At 48.3% G+C, this 21,108-nt stretch overlaps 2 protein-coding genes across 2 annotated transcripts in view; both read left to right on the top strand.

Moving 5' to 3' along the window:
- LOC115402767 (titin-like) overlaps nt 1-21,108 on the top strand; it is a 205,830-nt gene that overhangs the window by 23,229 nt on the left and 161,493 nt on the right. The window contains 12 exon segments of the mRNA XM_030111303.1: nt 80-343; nt 1,640-1,900; nt 2,003-2,263; nt 4,578-4,838; nt 4,915-5,059; nt 5,347-5,515; nt 5,588-5,819; nt 5,972-6,256; nt 6,399-6,521; nt 6,678-6,907; nt 7,571-7,880; nt 8,491-8,541. Coding sequence (XP_029967163.1) covers nt 80-343; nt 1,640-1,900; nt 2,003-2,263; nt 4,578-4,838; nt 4,915-5,059; nt 5,347-5,515; nt 5,588-5,819; nt 5,972-6,256; nt 6,399-6,521; nt 6,678-6,907; nt 7,571-7,880; nt 8,491-8,541 — 2,592 coding nt within the window.
- On the top strand, nt 12,010-20,069 carry LOC115402768 (titin). Its single transcript, XM_030111304.1, has one exon. The coding sequence runs from the start codon at nt 12,323-12,325 to the stop codon at nt 18,242-18,244; it is 5,922 nt and encodes a 1,973-aa protein (XP_029967164.1). The 5' UTR covers nt 12,010-12,322; the 3' UTR covers nt 18,245-20,069.

The following is a 21,108-nucleotide window of genomic DNA, read 5'->3' as shown; positions in this document are numbered from 1 at the left end:
TGTGTTGAAATGAAAAGTGGTGAATCAGCATACCTAAACTTCGCTGTGTGTGTGTGTGTGTGTGTGTGTCTCTGTGCAGCTGTGAAGATCAAGAAGACTCTTCGGAATCAGACGGTGACAGAGACACGGGAGGCGCTGTTCACCCTGGAGCTCACCCACCCAGACGTCAAAGGCTCGCAGTGGATCAAGAACGGCGTGGAGCTGCAGAACGGCGACAAGTACGAGATCCGCTCGGACGGCGTGCTGCACACACTCCGGGTGAAGAACTGCAACACACAGGACGAGTCGGTCTACTCCTTCAAACTGGGAAGACTGTCAGCCAACGCCCGGCTCAACGTGGAGAGTGAGTACTGTCAGAACTTCCCGTGTTTGTGCTGTCAGATGCTGAGCGACGGATTACTGAGACAAACCAGACCAGCTGACCTGAATCCTGACAGTGACACCCGACCCTGACCACAGCCATGACTACAATCCCGACCATGACCCCAACTACCACTCTGTCCAAGACAATGACACCCAAACCCGACCACGGCTACAATACCAACCATGACCACTACCCCAACCCCGACCACACCTCCATCCAGGTCCCTGAACACAACCCCAACCACAACCCCGTCCAAGACCCCTACCATTACCCCATCCATGACTCTGACCATAACCCTCACCACTGCTACGCCCTCATCCATGGCCCAAACCTCACCCGACCCTGACCCCGAGCCTAACGCCAACTCAGACTTTTCAGACTTTTTCTCTGCTTCAAGCTTTAGAAAGTGTTAATTAATGAATATGTTTTGAGTCTGTTAGTGTTCCTTCAGAGTGTCTGTTCCTTCGGACCAAGGGTGAGCAGCCCTCTTCCTGGAGGGTCGCTGTTCCTGCATGTTTCAGTTCTCTCCCTGCTTCAATACACCTGAATGCATTGACGAGCTCATCACTGGGTTTTGTTAGGAGGTTGCTGATGAATCATTAGATTCAGGTGTGTTGAAGCAAGAAGAGAGCTGAAGCATTCAGGACAGCAGCTCCCCAGGAAGAGGACTGGGCACTCCTGCTTTCAAGCGTCGTTGCCTCTGGGGTGTCATTGCCTCCAGAGAATCGGTGCCTCCGAAGCGTCGTGCCTCAAACGTTGATGCCTCCTGAGCATTAGTGCCTCCGGGGCACCGTTGCTTCTGGTGACTGGAGCGTCCAAGCCTCTGGATTTTTGTTGCCTCTTAAGTGTCGGTGCGTCTAGAGCATCAGCATTTTGGAGCGTCTGTGCCTCCAGATTGTTGGTGTCTGTGATTTGTCATTACCTCGGGAGCATCGGTGCCTCTACAGCGTCGTATCCTCTGGAGTGTCTGTGCCTTTGTAGTGTCGGTACCTCACCTCCGTAATGTCATTGCATCTGGTGCGTCTGGAGCGTCGTTGCCTCTGGAATGTTGGTGCATCCAAAATGTCATTGTGTCTGGAGTGTCGGTGCCTCTGCAGTGTCAGTGCATCTGGAGCATCAGTGACTCTGGAGCATCGGTGCCTCTGGATTGTTGGTGTCTGTGTATCGTCGGTGCCTCCGGAATGTCGGTGCCTCCGGAGCATCCGTGCCGCGTTGCTTTCAGTGCGTCTGTTGTTGTGAGTCTGGAGTTCTGAGTGTCAGTTTTGCATCTTGCAGCCATCAAGATCGTGAAGAAGATGAAAGATGTGAATGCTCTGCTGGACGGCCCCGCCTCCTTTGAGATCAGCCTTTCGCACGACGACGTGCCCGTGCGCTGGATGTTCGGCGACACAGAGCTGAAGTCCAGCGACAAGTGCAAGATCCTGTCGGAGAGGAAAGCCCACAAGTTGCTGCTGCAGAACGTGGACCGCAGCCACGCCGGAGAATACACAGCCGTGGTGGGACACCTGCAGTGCAGCGCCACACTCACTGTGGAAGGTAGGAGCCGCAGGCACAGCTGAACACTTCTGATGGAACTCATCAGGAATTGGAGTTCTTGATGGTTTTTTTAGAGTTTAAAGTGGAGCTTTGTGTCTGCAGCGCTGCACGTCACCAGACCCCTGAAGAGCGTCGAGGTCCCGGAGACGCAGGTGGCCACGTTCGAATGCGAGGTGTCGCACTTCAATGTGCCATCCACATGGCTGAAGGACGGTGTGGAGATTGAGATGAGCGAGAAGTTCCGGATCGTGGTTCAGGGGAAGCTGCACCAGCTGAAGATCATGAACACCAGCCGGGACGACTCGGCCGAGTACACCTTCGTGTGCGGAAACGACCGCGTGTCGGCCACGCTCACCGTCAGCCGTAAGAGCGCGTTCAAAGTCCGAGCCAAACCCAAGAGCTGAACCCCCACCCCACCACCCACCCCCAACCCCCACCCCCACCCCCACCCCACCTCAGGCTCACTGAGGAGCCGCCTCCCGCTCACTTTAATCTGAAGATTAACCCTTCACAGACTAATCAGACTGACAGTCAGGCAGGAGGCAGCAGGCATGTTCAGCTCAATAAAGAATACCTTAAACTTCTCCTCTGGTGAATGACCTGATTTTTCTGGTTCCTTCTGCTCATCTAACAACCATCCGAGAGCCCAGAGCGCTCCGGACATCACAGACACCAGAACTTCACAGACCAAGTGTTGGCTAAACCTCACCAGACAGTGTTATATCTAAACCTCACCAGATAGTGTTAGCTAAACCTCACCGAACAGTGTTTAGCTAAACCTCAACAGACAGTGTTATCCAAACCTCACTGACAGAGGTAAGGCTCGTTCATGCTTTCCGTTTCCACTCATTTTGCCCGTGTGATGTAAAAATCACCATCTGCCCCTGTCCACGAGGGTCCTTGCAGATCCCTCCATGGTTGACCGTGCACAGCCCAATTTTTGTGACCGCCCTCAGATTGACTGCATTGGTTGCGCTCGGAGCACTGGGTGACCATTTTGGTTATACATGCAAATTGCGTCTACCAGTTCAGTCATGAGCTCATAACGTAGCATGAAATGAACCATGTGTGCATTAGTGGTCCGGGTATGCTCCAAGGCGGTTTGCGGATGTGGAAAGCATGAAGCAGCCTTCAGCCAAACCTCACCAGACAGAGGAACACCAGAACCTCACTGACCGAGTTTTGGCTGAACCTCACCAGACACTCGGAGAGTTAGCGTTAGCTTTGCTTTACAGTTACAACACACAGCTTTATCATTCGTGCTTTGTGTTTTGCTGAAGCTGATGTAAACTGAAACATCTACTTTGTATTTTGGATATTTTTGATTTTTAAGTGTTAAAACTTCTGGTGGATGGAGCTGCTTTTTTTCCTCCAATCCGATAACGAGACGCACTAACGGATTTTAACCAGCTAACGAACTCTGTCAGGGGCAACCAGTCTCATGTGCTTTGTCTTGTCTTCGTCTGACATATGAAAATGTCAAACGGTGGAAAAAATGAACTTTTTTTTGCAGAGTTCTTCTTCATTTTGAACTTTTTTCATCCAATCGGGGTCAAGAAGTAATCAAGCACTTTTTTTGAGGATTTTTAATCATCCCAGAAATTTAGTCAATTTTTGTTACCTCAAAATGACAGCTGTGTTTTAGTTCTGATTTAGTGTTAGTTAAAAAAAAAAAAAAAAAAAAAAAAACTAGTATTGAATAAATAAAGTGTTAGAGGTGACATTAAAAAATTACAAAAACTTGAATAATACTGGGGAAGAAAATTAGTTGTGAATTGAAATAAATGTTAAAAAACATAAAGGTTATAAATGTAATCATGGAAAGTTTCAAAGAATGTTCCTAAATCTCTTTTCTGAACTCAATTTTTGTTTTGTTTTATTTTATGTTTTTTTTTCCTACTGTATCTTAATATATATTTTTTGTTTGGTTTGTATTTAATATGCTTAATTAATTCTTGGGTTAAACCTTTGTTAGTCTTCTACAAATGCTCTTTTGTTTCGATGATAGCGGGAAGTTAGCCCGATGGTAGCGACAAGTTAGCCCAATGGTCGCGAGAAGTCAGGCCAATGGTAACGAGAAGTTAGCCCGATGGTAGCGTCAATTTAGCCCTATGGTAACGAGAAGTTAGCCGGATGGTAGCGTCAATTTAGCCCTATGGTAACGAGAAGTTAGCCCGATGGTAGCGTCAATTTTGCCCTATGGTAACGAGAAGTCAGCCCAATGGTAGCGTCAATTTAGCCCTATGGTAACGAGAAGTTAGCCCGATGGTAGCGTCAATTTAGCCCTATGGTAACAGGAAGTTAGCCTGATGGTAGCGTCACGTTCGCCCGATGGTAGCGTCACGTTCGCCCGATGGTAGCGTCAAGTTAGCCCGATGGTAGCGTCACGTTCGCTCGATGGTAGCGTCAAGTTAGCCTGATGGTCGCGAGAAGTCAGGCCAATGGTAGCGAGAAGTTAGCCCGATGGTAGCGTCAATTAGCCTGATGGTAGCTTGAAGTTAGGCTGATGATAGTGTGATGTTAATCTGATGTTAATTTGAGGCCAGTGTGATGTTCTGTTGAATGCGTGGTGTTAGCGACACTGGTGGAATGGTGTGCAGGCAGCTGCCAGCAGGGGGCGGAGGGGTTGGAGGTCCCGCCTGTGTGTCTGACGCCGCCTGTGCTCTCCGCCCCGCAGCTGTCCTGGTCACGTCTATGCTGAAGGACTTAAACGCTCAGGAGAAGGACACCATCACGTTCGAGGTGACGGTGAACTACGAGGGCGTGACCTACAAGTGGCTGAAGAACGGCGTGGAGGTGAAGTCGTCGGAGCGCTGCCAGCTCCGCAGTCGCCAGCTCACGCACTCGCTCACCATCCGGAACGTTCACTTCGGAGACGGAGGAGAGTATCGCTTTGTGGCCGGGTCCGCCGCGACCACCGCCAATCTCTTTGTGGAAGGTAACCTAGACTCCAAGGAAGAGGGCGGCGCCTGAAGACTGAGCCCACCCACTGACTGTGTGTTTATGTGTTGCAGCTCGTGTGGTGGAGTTCACCAAGAAGATCAAGGACCTGAAGGTGACGGAGAAGAAGAAGGCAGTGTTTGAGTGTGAGCTGTCGGAGCCCAACATCCAGACGGTGTGGATGAAGGACGGCCAGGAGCTGGACCTGTCCCAGGAAAGGTGAGTCAGACCTGCCCACGGAGGCGGTGCCCGGTTTGAGGCCAGAACAGGACGACATCACTTTGATGTCGAATGGCAACAGGAACCGTTTGGACACCAGTCGAGACATTTTACTTTAATCCGGAAAAATGTTGAGATGTTAAATCTAGAAACCTAGAAACATGGAGGGAACGTTTTTTGTTAAGACTTCTGTCTTTCTTGTCTTTTCGTCCGAATCTGGACTCAGACAGACTTTGGACTTGTGCCGATGTTGTAAACACTGTGGTTTCCTGTTGCGGTGCGTTCAGGTTTGTGGTGACGGCCGAGAAGTTCGTCCACCGCCTGATGATTCAGACACTGCGGATGTCCGACGCCGGCGAGTACTCGGTGGTTGCTGGTTCCAGCGTCTCCAAAGGCCGGCTGACGGTGGAGGGACGCGACATCCGGATCTCGGAACCCCCAGAGCGCCATGTCACGGTGAGTCAACGTCTTGAGCTGCCGGCTCTTCCTCCCCATCGTCTCTGACGGGGTTCGATTCCCGTCCAACAGGTTCTGGAGAGACAGCGAGCGACCTTCGAGTTCGAGGTGAACGAGGACGACGTGGAAGGCCGCTGGCTGCGTAACGGCGTGGAGATCCAGTTCTCCACCGAGGAACGCTTCAGCTACGTCACCGTGCGCCGGCTGCACCGACTCACTATTATCGAAACATACCGGAGTGACGCCGGCGAATACACCTTCATCGCTGGAAAGAACCGGAGTGCCGTTCATCTCCGAGTCAACCGTGAGTCCCACCCACTCTCAGGGGGCGGAGTCAGCAGGAAATGGGAAAGAACGAAAAACTAAGCGTTTTCCTTTATCTGTTAAGATTTTTTGTTACAATTACAATGGTCCCTAAAAATGGAAAAAAAAAAAAAAAATCTTTTGTTCCTGCAGTGCCGGAGCCGCCTCAGATCCTTCGCCACATGCAGTCACAGTCGGTGGCGGCCGGCCGGCCCGCACGCTTCTCCGTGCAGGTCGGTGGTCTGCCCGCCCCGCAGGTCACCTGGTTCAAGAACTCGCAGGCTCTGTCCGCCGGCTTCAAGTGTAAGTTCCTGCAGGACGCCGGCGAGCACACGCTGCTGCTCATCGAGGCGTTCCCCGAAGACGCTGCCACCTACCACTGCGAGGCAACCAACGCCTACGGCAATGCCAGCAGCACCGCCACACTCAACGTGGAAGGTACAGAGACACAGAGACATAGAGCCACAGACACTGAGAGATAAAGACACAGACAGAGGGTCAGATACGGAGAAAGACAGAGAGACAGAGACACATAGTAGAAGAACGAGGTGCTGATCCTCAACCCCCCTCCTCTCCTCAGTGTCGGAGCCCGTCTCGCCAGACTCCGCCCCCCTGGCTCCGCCCGTCGTCGTGTCCCCAATGGTTAACATGTCAGTGCGCGAAGGAGAAGCGGTTCGATTCCAGTGTCGAGTGAGAGGAGATGGTGAGGACTCTTACTCTGCAATCGGAGAGATGAGAAAGAATCTCAATGACAAGGACGTTGTTTTTGTTAAATTTAAATTAAATGCTTTTCAGTGAAGAAATAAAGTGAACATTTTCTGTGTTTCACGTTCTGATGTTCTGTGTGTGCGTCCTGCAGATGTGAAGATCAGCTGGTTCCACGAGGACAAGGAGATCAGACAGTCGGACGTCTTCAGGATGTCTCAGTTTGACGACAACTGTCAGCTGGAGATCTGCAGAGTTTCCTCTGAGGATCAGGGCAGCTACACCTGCAGAGCCGCCAACAGCGCCGGAGCAGCGTCCTGCTCTGCCACACTGACTCTGGATGGTAAGCCACATGTCCTCATGTCCATGTCTTTATGTCCCCATGTCCCTGTGCCGTCCTCATGTCCCAGTGTCCTCATACTCTCATAATCTCTCATCCTGATGTCTTTATATCCTCAGCTCCCTATGCCCTTATGTCCCTGTGTCCCCATGCCCTCAGACCCTTATGACCCCATGTACTCATGTCCCTGCGTCCTATGTCCGCGTGTCTTAATGTCCTCATGTTCATATGAACTCGGGACAGGCGTCTTCACAAGGAAACAACATTCTGTCATCCTCTGTGTTGAATCACATCATCTGGATTCGGTCATGTGGATCCATTATCTTTGTCATTTATCTCGATGTTTGTTTTTCATATTGTTTTGTTTTACTTGCTTGTTATTGTGTTATTCTTTTATTTTTTTGTCTTTTTTTGCCATCATGTCTCATTGGTTGTGGTTTTGTTTTGTTATTCTTTCTGTTATTGTGTTGTTTTAGCTTTGTCTTGTTTCTGTGATTGTTCCGTTCACTTTTCACATTGTGGTTACCCCGTGTCAGTGGGTTGTTGTTGTTTTGTTTACATGTCATTGGGTTGTTGTGGTTGGAGTAAATCTTCTGAGGAGTCATTTCGTTCAAATGCTTGGCGCGCCACCCCAGCCGTGTGTTTAACGTGAAGCCCTTGAACGCCCCGTTGCAGGATGGCGCCCGGCGGAACCGAGCCGCCTCGAGCCTGCTAAGAGGACGGCGCCCGTCTTCGTGCAGCCCATCAGCAGCTGCGCCGTGTTGCACGGCGAGGTCGCCCGCTTCCACGCGATCCTCTCCGGCTCGCCGCCGCCCTACGTCCGCTGGTTTCACAACCGGCATCCGGTGCGGCCGGACAAGAATGTGGTGTTCCACTTCGATGAGGCCACTGGCGCCGCCACACTCATCATTGTGGACGCCTTTGCTGAGCACGCCGGCCAGTATACCTGCACAGCCACCAATACTGCCGGGGACGCCGCGTGCTCAGCCACTCTCACCGTCCGCAAAGAGGAAGAAGGTAACAGCTGGATCCTCCTCATCATCATCCTGCTCCTCCACTTCCACCTGCTCCTCCTCTTCATCCTGTTCCTCCTCATCCACCTCTTCCTCTTCCTCGGGCTCTGCTGAACACAGAAGCCCAACCGGAGCCCTTCTAACCACTTCACCACAGTTATCACTTGAGTCTGGGATGCTTCCAGCTCCTCCCCCCGTCATCTGACAGAACCTTGCATGCACCCGGTCATTCGCTTCTCTGTGGTCCTTCCTCCCTACAGGAACCCTCTTGGCTTGACTCCTTCCCTCCTCTTTGCACTCCTCTTTCACCTCCATCTTACTGATCTTTGTGTTTGTGATCTTTCATCGCCCTTTAAAAGTCATTTGGAGAACAGTGAGATCCAGCCGAGGAAACTCGAGCTGTCCTCACATCCATTTTTTTTTTCTCAGGAGATTGGAGTTGTTGACCTGATAGAAGGTCATCGGTGACATTGATCTCTTTAGTCATGAAGTGAAGAAATCAGTCAGTGGAGATCTTCTGTATGAACCAAACATCTGAAGTTTGTGAATTGTCGGAGTGTGGAGGTCTGAAGGTCGAAGGATTCATGAACTAATGAGGTGTTTCTCTTTCACAGTGGTTCAGGTCCGAGAGCACATCGAGGCCCGCATCGAGCAAGAAGTCAAAGGTAAGCCTCCACCCTTCACCAGCTCCTCCTCGGCTCCTCCTCGGTTCTCCTGGGTTCTCCCCGTTCTTCTTGGTTCTTCTTGGTGTTGTTTTCTCCTGGGGGCAGGAGGGACAGTTGGACCGGGTTCCTCCCTCACTGGGTCGGGTTCTCACTGTGAAAGTAGTCTGTTGGAGGCTCCCTGGAGGTGGATGCATGTGGATCAGAGTGCTTCTGCACCCACAGGCTACTTTCAGAAGTCTGACGGTGAACCAGCTGCGACCTCCCGGTCTGCATGTCCTCACGTCCACATTCTCTCCTGGTTTCTCTGCGGACGAGCGCCAACAAACATTTTGCTTGTTCCAATTTTTCTGACTCTTGGCATGTGAAGGTTCCTCTGATAGGTGCAGGACGTGTATCTTTTAAAGCTCCCGGACTTGACCTGCCCTTTAAAAGATATGGAGGGTTTTTCTTTCTTTTGTTTTACTGCATCTGGAACTGTTACCTTCCTCCTGCAATATATTTCTTAGCCTGGCTTGCAGATAGTGGGATGTGACTCCTGTGGTTTGCTTTCTAAATAACACCAGTAAAACTATATTAGTTCGAATAAACGCCTTCTCACCCCATTTCCCAGCTTCATTAGCTTTGATGCAGTGTTGGAGACTTGTGCACTTCTTAAGTTTAGGGATTAGAAAGGGCGTTTATTCTCCTGTCTGCAAGTCAGGTAAGGAATATTGTAGTGAAAAAGCCTGAGCAACCATCCAAAAGTAAAAGACGTGAATGTGAAAAGCCCAACGGGGAAAAATGCTCTTAATAATAATTAAACAATTTATGTTTTGAAGAAATTTCCACAGACGATGGATCAAAACTTCCTGCAGGTTTCTATTAAAAAGAATCAAGTCTTGCGTTTATTCGAACAAATATGGTGAGTGAACTTATTTCTTACAGCATTGTGACTGCCAGCATGCATTTAATTTCCATTAATGATTCATTCATCCTTCTCTCTCTGATGTCCCCTGGAGCCTCTGACAGATCTATTCTTCTCTTGACAGAAATCTTCTACCAACAAAGTCACCAAGGAGCGGCAGCCGGATCGGCAGCATCTGAACTCTCCGGCGCCCGGCAGCTGAGAGCAGCTTTCTCCGACACGGAGGACTTCCTGGACCATGGCCTGGTGTCCTCCAACCGCTGCTCCAGCAGGACATCCTCCATCAGCTCATGGACTGAAAACATCAAACCTTCTTTCACCAAGAAGCTGAAGTTTCAGTCAGTGCTGGAGGGTGACCCAGTAGAGCTACGGTGTAAGCTGGTGGCGTTCCCTCAGCCAACCATCCTCTGGTTTCAGAACAACAGGGCGATCCCCAAAGAGCAGCGGCGTAGAATCTGTACCGACAGCAGAGCACATCTGCACACTTCTTGTCTGGTGATTGACAGCATTAGAGAGAAGGACTCTGGCAGTTATAAGGTGATGGCGCTGAACTCGGAGGGTTCTGCTGAGTCCACCGCATCGCTTTTAGTCTCGCTGAGAGAAGAGCAATCGGCCAACTACCTGCGCTTTGTGAAACGTTCAGCCAGAGCCCATGAGAGTGTAGACACCATGGCAGAACAGAGAAAAGAGCGGAAAATTCGGGTGGATCTACGCTGCGTAGGGTCTCCGTTTGACAAGATGTCCAAAGTTCATCGGGGAAGGTCTCAATCTATGAACAGTCTGGTTCGTACCGTTTACTTCAGATCCGGGTCACATTCAAAAGAGAACAAGTCGGATCAGGAGTCTAAACGCTTGGAGACGGCCTCTGAGCGCGCGCCGTCTCCTCCGCCCATGTTCGAGCGGTCCGAGCGCTTTAATGATAGGTTCAGTGATATTTACTGTGACCGGCGCACAGGTACCCGGTTCAGTGATAAGTTCAGTGACCGGTGCAGTGACAGGTACAGCGACAGGTTCAGTGACACGGAGAGCCTTCACAATGAGGTAAGAACCAAGCTCACCACTCTCCAGAAAGCTGTCAAACAAAAGAAACGACTGTCCATTTCCACCATGTCGTCCTCTGAGTTTGATGTGGAATCGGTTGCCAGTGAGTCGAGCTACGCAGATTACGTGGAAAGACTCAGGGTGAAGCCCGCCTCACTGCCCGATGTCCAGCATTTCAACCGACCTTTTGAATTAGGAGAAGGTCAGGGGGAGTTTCCAGGTAAAACCTCCAGCAAGGAGCCACCACAGCATCGTATCAGACACTCGTTTGAACCTCAGTCCAGGACCAGAGCGATTCAGATCATGAGAGGTGAATTAGTTGATACGTTGGTGCCGCCAACAGGAACAACATCAAGCATGACGCCCTCAGACACAGGTGGACAGGCAAAAGCAGAGAGTTTTGTTCAGCCTCAGAGGGATGTTCATTTTCAGCAGATGACAGGTGAACATCCAGGGGTGGTCACTGGAGGTTACAAGATGGAGACCACCAAGGTCCAGTTGGAGTTGAGTTGCCCTGAAACTGTGGTGCACTGTGAAAATGTGATCTACCAGGAAACTGCAACTGGAAGCAAAGAGTGTGAAAGCAGTGCTCCGACTGAAGAGGAGATAGCTCATGTTATCAAGTCAGCTAGGACAAAGCCGCTCAGGGAGTTCTTGGGAGAAACTCCAGAAAAATCTGCAGAACGTGAGACAGTCAGGGAGCACAGAGGTGAGTTTCTGAGGGAACAGGATGATAAGAGCCTGGAGGCTGAACAAAAGGAGTGTGAAGAGAAACTTCTGGCACTGAGGATCCACAGATGGCAACAAGGGAGTCGGATGTCAGAAGAGGAGAGATTTCTCCCAGAACAAGATCAGCCCATGCTGGCTGACACTCCGTACATGGAGCCCACACAGGAAGTTGTGGAGAAAAGGGTTACTGCAGAGATGGAGTCAATTCCCACTGCAGTGCTCCATAAATTACCCAGAATGGAGGGAAGGCCACAATGTCCTGAAGCTCCAAATGTACCAGGACCTAAATCAGCAACATTGCAAACCAGAACCCAACAGGCTACAAAGTCATTCAGAGCAGAATTGGGCAATGAATTCACTCTCATGGAGAAACAAACATCCCCCCAGAAAATTACTCAAGCAGAAGTCAGACGGGGTGAAGCACTGCTGGTAACCACCCAAAAATCTCCACAAACGGCAGCTGGAGCAACAGAGTTGGAGTCACCATGGACAAGTGAAGAGGACAGATCCAGAGAGTCACTGAGGACAAGTGGAGAGAACAGACCCAGAGAGTCACTGAGGACAAGTGAAGAGAACAGACCCAGAGAGTCACCATGGACAAGTGGAGAGGACAAACTCAAAGCATCACCAAGGACAAGTGGAGAGGACAAACCCAGAGCATCACCAAAGACAAGTGGAGAGGACAAACCTAGAGAGTCACCATGGACAAGTGGAGAGGACAAACCCAGAGCATCACCAAGGACAAGTGGAGAGGACAAACCCAGAGAGTCACCAAGGACAAGTGGAGAGGACAAACCCAGAGCATCACCAAGGACAAGTGGAGAGGACAAACCCAGAGCATCACCAAGGACAAGTGGAGAGGACAAACCCAGAGCATCACCAAGGACAAGTGGAGAGGACAAACGCAGAGCATCACCAAGGACAAGTGGAGAGGACAAACCCAGAGAGTCACCAAGGACAAGTGGAGAGGACAAACCCAGAGAGTCACCAAGGACAAGTGGAGAGGACAAACCCAGGGCATCACCAAGGACAAGTGGCGAGGACAAACCCAGAGCATCACCAAGGACCGAGCAGATCAGGTCAACCAGAGAAGCAGAAACATCTGAAATGTATGAAGAGGAGGGTCATCGGGGTTCTTTGAGGACTCAGTACGAGAAGAGTCTGGAGGCTGAACGGATGGAATGTGAGGAGAAACTTCTTGCTCTTAGGATCCGGAAATGGCAGCAAGGCATGCGCATGTCAGAAGAGGAGGCATTTCATCCAGAAATTGACCTGCCGATGCCAGCTGAAGTCCAATACACAGAGCCCAAGGAGCGTGATCATGGCCAGCAGGAGGTCATGGAGAAACCTGTAGAACATTCCACCACACACATGTCAAGGTCACCAAAAGTAAGTAGTCGATCAAAGGAGGAGCACTCACCTGTGACCTCAATGAAGGCTAGACCTCAAGAGATGGAAATTGGGGCATCGGTATCATCATCGCAAAAATCACCCAGAATGAAAACAAAAATTGCAGAGGAGCATTTCGAACTGTCAAAATCGAAAGCCAGTCCAGAGAGGATGTTGTTTGAGATGGAGAAAGGAGAGCGAGAGCTTCAGCTGTCCATGGAGAACTTAACTGAGCTGAAGAATGAAAGTGAAAAGTTTGTCAGTGAAGAAGAAGCATTAACTCAGCGGATCATGAAATGGCAACAAGATGTTCTGATGGAGCAAGACAAACCTGTAAAACTGGAGTCAGACTGGGTGGAGGGTTACCAGAAGACCACGGAGGTCACAGAAGATGGTGCAGAGTCATTTCCACATCCTGAAGTGGTCCGTAAGGGGAGAGATTCCCTGGAAAAAACAGCCAAGGAAAAGTTTATGATGAGTGAAGTGGTGCCTTCTGGTTTTCAAGGTCAAGAAGCTGTGAGGACGCAATGGCTGCCAGTGGGAGAACTTCCCACAGAACAGCCTGTGGAGGGCCATGAGACTCGACTGCAAAGGGACAGCGAGTATTTTGTAAGTGAGGAAGAGGCGCTGGCTCAACGAATCCTGAAGTGGCAACAAGACGCTGTTGAACAGGATGAAGTCACAGAGCTGGAGTCTGATTGGACTTTGGACAGTCACTACAAACCACCTGGGTCTGTCATACCTTCGGAGAGTGAACTTCAACTTGGTGGCACTCCTCTTCAAACTCACTCTGGAGAACCTCCACAACTAGCTGCACCAACAAAAGGAGCTTCACCTGTTCAGCAGGTTGCAGTGCATTCACCGCCTTCTCCTGTTGGTTCCTCTTCCATAACCAGGCATTTAGAGCACCATGTGGTTATCCCTGTTCCTGCAGTCAAAGACCAGATGCCTCGTCAAGCTTCTCCAGATCAGAGACACTCTCCAACCAAACCTGCCAGTGGAACCTATAAAGGGTTTGAACTTCCCCCTTCTCGTGATGAGAATATTCAGCCTTCCAGAGAGTTTTCATCTGTCAGGAGAAGCTCACCAAGCTGCAGTCCAGAGAAAGATTCTGGAAAAGAAGTGGAGAGGAGGTTGAGCAGAGAGGAGTTTCCTGTTATGTCTTATGAATCTGACAACACGCGCTTCCAGTCAGAGGTGAGAAAGGAAAGGGAGATGGGAACCTTGAGAGAGAGCAGTGGACAAAGACCACAGAAAGGTTTTGTAGGTCCAGAAGAAAAAGATTTTGTGGGGTCAAAATTAGTTGGTGAAATGAGTTCAGAAAGGACAGTGAAAGAAAGATCAAACATAACTGAGAGAGTCTATGAAAGTCCAGAAACAAAGCTAATGAAGAAAGAAGAGTCAGCAATTGGAGGCTCCCGTCCGGTTTTTGTGAAAGAAACTTCTTCAATCAAAGTGAAAATTGGTCAAATGTCAGAGTTCACTTGCCAGTTCCAAGGTGAGCCACTTCCTGTGGTCACCTGGCTCAAGGACGGACATCCACTGGCCCACAACCCTGATTATGACATCGTGAGCAAAGCAAACAGCTCAAAGCTGACTGTCTTCTACCCGACAACAGACCACCAGGGTTCCTATGATTGTGTCATATCCAACAAACATGGGAAGTCCATCTGCAGTGCCACGCTCCAGGTCTCAGACAAAAAGGTTCTGATACCTTCAGGTGGAGAACGCAAAGTGTTAGTTACCGAAGAGCAAGACAGTCAAGAGAGTCAGCTCAATGAGGAGCTTCAGACCTATATGGATTCAGCTAAGACAACTCTTCAGGTGCCTCAGGCGGTGATCCATAAACGCCGCTCCTCAGAGGAACCTTTCAGCTCCTCGCCTGTAGAAATACGAATCACAGCTGCTACTCCCATCCCTGAGATGATGGAGGAAATGAGTGAGGAAACACTTCAGCCCCACTCTAGTGAAACGTCTGATGTACCACTTGATGAAGCGGCCTCTCAGACCATCAAACACAAGTTCACCTTCTCCTTCGATGTGGTTGGCGAGGCTCCTTGCGTGGTGGCTGGATTGGAGAGTGCCCCTTGTTTCGAGGGTGACACTGCTATGTTGGAGTGTATTATTACTGGTGAACCTGCTCCTGAAGTCACATGGTTCTTTGACAATGTGAGCATTGAAGTCACAGAGGGAAAATACAGAATGGAGGTGGATGAGAAAGTGTACCGCCTGTACGTTGGTGGTTTCACAGACACTGATGCTGGTGTGTACAAATGTGTTGCGAGAAATAACTTGGGAGAGGTCACCAGCAGCTCAGAGGTGTCACTTCAAGTGAAGAAGGGCACTGGTGTAGGTTATGGTTTTTCTCCACCTGGAGCACTGAGACAGTCTCCTGAGAAACCCACCGAGTCCCACAAACTGGCTACCACGCATGTGGAAGCTGTTCGGACCGAGGATGAGTCTCTCATTTCACAATCTCTATCAGATCGGCCTGTTAAAGCTCCCAGATCTCGAGTTGGACCACCAAAGGAAGCTCCTGCTATATCTGGCTGTGGTCTCCCGTCTTCTGCAGCTATAATAAATGTTTCTCAAATGAAACAGGCTTTTGAGTCGGACCCATCAGTTGCTGTAATGACGCCTCCTTCTCTTCCGGAGTTGAGAAAAGAGACACAATTTCCAGAGGAGTTTATACCTGCAGTGGCTATTTCTCTCCAACAGCAGGAGCAAGTAACTGAAGCTGAGGCCACACATGACAAACATTCTGATCAGCTACCAGCTTTAACAGCAAACCCAGGTACGCCCAATGCCCCTCGAAGTCCGCCCGAGGCTCCAGAGACCTCCTACCCGCCCGCATTTGGGGAAGGAGCACATGTATCAGAGGACCATGAAATGAAACAGTTTGTTGAGGAAGTGCAGGAGTCTGCAGGTTTGGTGAGGCCAAAGCCACTGAAGCCCCTCCAACCTTCAGAACCGGTGGTGCATGAGCCAGAAATAGTAAAGGATCGGAGAGAGCACACATATGACCGCACCAGCAGCTTCATTCGTTTCGAGCCCGAGAAAGTTCCTGGAGTAAAAGTTTCTGCTCCAACTGAAGGAGCTGTGAAACCAAAAAGACATTTAGAGTCTGCCAAAGCAGAAAGAGGAAGTCCTTCTGAGGGGTCTGTTTCTGTTCACATCCACTCTAAAGCTTCTATAACTGAGGAACCAGTTGATACTCACAGTCCCAGAGTTGTACTTGGGTCAAAAGAAGGTCAGGAGTGTGAGATTAAAGGACTAATGGAAGAATGTGACTTCATACCAGACATACCGAAAGTGGGTGATGAAGAAAACATCTCTGGAGAGGAGCTGATCTCAATCCCAGAGCTCTCCATGGACAAAGGAAAACAAGTGGAACTGATCTCAATCCCAGAGCCCTCAATGGACAGCGGTGTCTTTGTTAGCATGTCAGAATCACAGAATGATGTGACAGAAAAGTTAGTTGGTGAAATCAAGGATGAAGATGATGGGACTGATGTTCAGCTTCAACCTCTTACTTTTATCCCGAAAATAGATGCCAGCAACAAAATGCTTGGTGAGTCTGAGGATGTTGTCTTCCAGGAAGAAAGTCTCTCAGCGTCTATAGCTGAATCTGATGGAGCGACAGGTGCAGCAAGAGCAGCAGGTGCAGCAGCCAGCTCCATGGAAGAAGAGGAGGTTACTTTCGGTGCCGTGTATGACTACTACAACCCTCCAGCAGACTGGGGGCGGCCACTCTCTCCAGAGTCTGAGATGTCCATTGAGATCGGCAGCACTGTGAGCGAAGAAGTAGCCGATGTGGCTGAAAGGTTCTACACTCCTGGTTCTTCAACAGAGGCCTCACAGCCAATTGCTGAGTCTCTTCACTCTCCCAAGTCTCCCTTGTCCTTCCACACTCCCAGTTCAGATACACTCGGTGGCTTCAGGACACCTCAGGAGTATCCCTTCTCTTCTGTAGAGCATCAGAGAGCTTCGACTGGAGACTCCAGCGACATGTTCTTCTCACCGGTTCAGTTCCTGGCCTCTCCTGCTGATGAAAGCTTTGAACCAGCAGATATAAGTGTGGATGAAAACCGGTTCCTCACCCGAGGAGGACTGGGAACTGTCCAGGAGAAAGTTCAGGGCATCCCTCCAGCCTTCCTCAAACCTCTTATCAAGAAAAGAGTGTTTGAGAATGAATCACTGACTTTCTTTGCTGAGGTCTTCGGTCTGCCTTCCCCTAAGGTCAAGTGGTTCTGCAACAAAACCCAACTGTTGGCAAACCACAGAACAATAATGGAGAGAGATGGTGACAGTATCTCACTAACTATTCACAACATCACAAAGGCGGATCAGGGAGAGTACATCTGTGAGGCCGTCAACTATGTTGGGGAGGCCAGGAGTGTCGCATTAGTTGTGGTGGTGTCACAGGAGGTGAAATTCCTCCCCGCTCCACCCGCTGTCACTCATCAGCACGTGATGGAGTTCGATGTGGAGGAAGATGACTCATCACGTTCTCCGTCACCGCAGGAGATCCTCCTGGAAGTCGAGTTGGATGAAAACGAGGTGAAGGAGTTTGAGAAGCAGGTGAAGATCATCACAATTCCCGAGTACACAGCTGACAATAAGAGCATGATCATATCCCTGGATGTGCTGCCGAGTATTTATGAGGAAGGCACTGTGGACTTTGTTACTCAGGAGCACGATGACCTGAAAATAGCTTTCGAGGTGACTGAAATGCCTCCCAGGTTCATCAATCCCATCTGTGACATGGAAACTCCGGAGGGAACCACGGTCATGTTCGAGTGCTCACTGATGGGAATTCCGTCTCCCATCGTGTCCTGGTTCAAGAGTGACAAAAAAATCCCTCACAACAACAAGAAGTACCTCCACTCTTCTGATGGAGACAACCACTTCTTGAAGATTGGCAGGGTGACCCCCCAGGACAGTGGAGTCTACACCTGCAGAGCAATTAATGTTGTTGGAGAGACTTTGTGCCGGGCCTCACTGGTGGTCTTAAGTACGCAAGCATTTTCAGGGAAGACCAGAGGCAGAGAGCTCACTGCCGTGTCACTGGGAAGTGCCAAACTGCAGCCGCAGAAGTTCGATTTGATGGTTGGAAACACATCATTTGATGGCGATCAGGTGTCAGAAATCGAGCTGGAGTTTGAGTTTGAGCAAGAAGCCGACGAGTCCCAGCGGGCGGTGCGGTTAGTGGCCAATACAGACAACGAGCTGAGTGAGCAGGGAGAGAAATATGTCAGCATTAACTTCGACGTGTTCGCAGAGCCAGCAAAGGATGATAAGGTAGAGTTCAAAGGGAAGTCCTCTGAGATGTGTAGCTTTCAGTTTCAGGTGACTGAGACGCCGCCAAAATGTATTATTCCGTTGACTAACGTCACTGCCGCGTTGGGGACGCCCGTTATCCTCCAGTGTCTCGTAAACGGTAAACCGAACCCGACGGCTGAGTGGTACAAAGACGGAGAGCGCGTGACAGACAGCAGGTGTATCATCCAGGAGAAAACCGCAGGTCACTTCAACCTGCTCATCACCAACGTGACTCAGAGCGACGCTGGCGAGTACAAGTGTGTGATCCACAACTCGGCCGGTGGCGTGGAAACCTCAGCTCTGCTCAAAGTGTTTTAGACCGAATGCTTCGCATCCTGCCTCCATTCACCTTCTCCTAGAAATGAACCGCACAAACTCTTAAAACCTTTTTGTTTTTGTTGTGTCAGCATTGTTTACATTGTGCAACTTTTCATGGTTTTCTGGGTTTGAGTACATTTTGTTTTTTTGAAACGTGTCTGTGACAAACCGACTTCAAAAGGATTAAATGATCATGTGATAAAAGAACATCACAGTGTTCTGGACAGTGGGATTATACATTTATCTTTGAGTTTTTGTGCATTTGTTGTGTTTTTGCTGATTATTTTTTAAACCCAACACGACAACATTTCAAATGAAAATGTAGCATTTTTGCATTTTTGTCTCAGAAGTTTCATGTTTACACGACAACATTTTTAAAATGATTTCCATTTCCACAGAAATGGCAGAACCACTGAAAACACTGTAGCTTTGATGTTGCTCCACTAGTTTATGCTGTTGTTTTTCATGAGTCGTGACACTCTGGGGAATAACGTTCTTATTGCCCATCTACTGAGCACCACAACTAGTGTTTGTTAGGTCCATGATGCTCATGGGCAGTAGCAGTTTCCTCTGTCTATATGGAGATGGAGGTGAAGGCTTTTCAAAAAGTTATTTTCAGTGGCTCAAGCATCGTTGTCGTGTAAACATGCTGCCCAAAACACCACAAAGGTTTTATGTTTTCACTTAAAATCATGTAGCTAAACAGACCCTCAAAACCAATCTCACGTTTTGTGTTTTCATTTGAAAACGTCATCTAAAAGGCCTCAGTCTGCCTCTCTCCAGCCTGTCTGTCTGGAATTACAGCAACAAGTGTCAGCAGCTGTTCAACTGATTGGATGGTCATTTTATCATGCAGCTGTGAATTCAGCAACCTACTGGTTGGGAAAGACCCATTTCACATTTGTGTGTTGCTGGTAATCACGTGAGCCTCCATTAGCTCTCTGAAAATTAAAATATGTCAATCTGGCCCCTTCCCACCAGGTCATATTCAAGTAGAATTTTCCCACTCTGAAGTGGAATGTTTCCTACATCAATGGAACATTTTTTTTACTCTGATGTGGAACATTTGTCACTCTGAATGGGACTTTTCCCACACTGAGTTTGGGCATTTCCCACTTGAATGTTCCAGAATATTGATCTGCGATGAAAGTTTGTTGAACTTTTGGGAGATTTCCCAGTACTCCTGAACACTCCCATGTAATGTTTCTGATTGGCTGATATCATGAGGGCAAACAATCAGACACCAGAAGCTGTTCACACGCAGACACACTTTCTCGTTGTTACTTTCGTGTTTCAACATGGTTGAAATGGTCTTTGTGCATTTGGTCACAATGTTTCTTGTTGACTATGGAAAACTTGTTTTATTGATTCGACTTTAAAATTAGATTATTTTTCATTTTTTGTCGTAGTCTCAGAGCGAACTGTTCAAGTTTTGGAAGTGTGGAGAATTTCCAGTGGATTCAGTCTTTTTTTATAGAAATAACAGAAGACTTTTTGTTTCAAAGTGTGAAAGTCCAGGTGTAATAGATTCAGAACTTATTTATTATATTTCATTTTATTTTATTAGGAGAGTCAAACTGGTAATTAAAAAAACGCAGTAATCATTGTGATTTCACGGTGAAGTTTGAAGGCCATTGATAAAGTTCAAACTGCTTTTGAGTTTTAATTTGTCATCACAAATTCATGCTCATGTTCTTTTGGGTGATTCAGAGTTTCTGGGTTTTTTTTTTAAGAAGTGATGGAGATCTAATTAAAAAAAAAAAGGTGATACTGTGAATTTTTTTTTTAATTAAGTTTGGATGTGTTGTAAATAAGTGTAATTTTCAGGGTGTAAAGTGTGAAGAACATCTGGATTTGTGCTTCATTTGTACAGACGTCACTTTGGTTTGTAAAATAAAGTATTTGATGACGTGATCAGTTCAGTTGATTTTTATTTTTGAGTGATAAAATTTAAGTATTGATAAGTCACAAAACTTGCCTTGGTACCCGATATTCCTTACAGTATTAGCTGTATTCTACGTAGGCTTGGTGCTAGAGCTACATTTTATTAATTTCCCATAAGGGTTCCACCTTGTTCTTCAAAGTCCAAATGTTTTTATTTTAAACAAAATGAATAAAAAAAAAACACACACACATGGGAATTCTTGGATTTTTAAAGGTGTATTAGAAGTGTGAAGATGTGATTTTCATATTACCATCAGTTGTTAATGCACATGGTTAATAGATCTGCTATATCAGCGATACAAACTGGTAACATGTTAGTATAACAGCAGCTAATTTCAACATAGCATTACAACAACCAACTGTAATAGCGTCATCCATTTCTACATTAGCATTGGAGCTAAAAATATATCTGACCATCCATCGTGTCATTAGCATTACAGCTACTAGCTTATGTTGGTTTGAGGAATTTGTGGATTTTCTGCTGTTGGTTCAATCTTGGTTCTGAGACTCAAACTCAAGCTTGAAATATTTAGCAGGAGGAAGGTATTGTAACAGTTTCACAGCACTGACGGGGAATTGTTGGTGTACGACTTATCCATAACGATACTGAAATAACATTTGAATTGCAGATTCACCAGGAAACTGTCAGGAGAATTTAAGAAAAAAAGGGTGAAAGTCCCGTACGCCACAGCACAAAACTGTTGAGGACTGATTTCTTTGGTCCACCAAGACCTAAAACTAATAGTGTTAAATATTTTTTGAGAACGTTTAAACGAGTCCAAATCGAGTGTAGTTCAGCTGTGGGACCTTCATACTTTGAACACGTTCAAACGAACTTGCACCAAAACGTATGTAACTGTGTGCTAGAAGAACCTGGTAACATTGCCTGATGTGAAATGAGCCAGTGTTGGCCTGTGTGA

Source organism: Salarias fasciatus, chromosome 16 (assembly GCF_902148845.1).
Source record: "Salarias fasciatus chromosome 16, fSalaFa1.1, whole genome shotgun sequence".
NCBI lineage: Eukaryota > Metazoa > Chordata > Actinopteri > Blenniiformes > Blenniidae > Salarias > Salarias fasciatus.
Note: the sequence above shows the minus strand (reverse complement) of the source record. Positions and strands in the feature narration are given on the sequence as shown.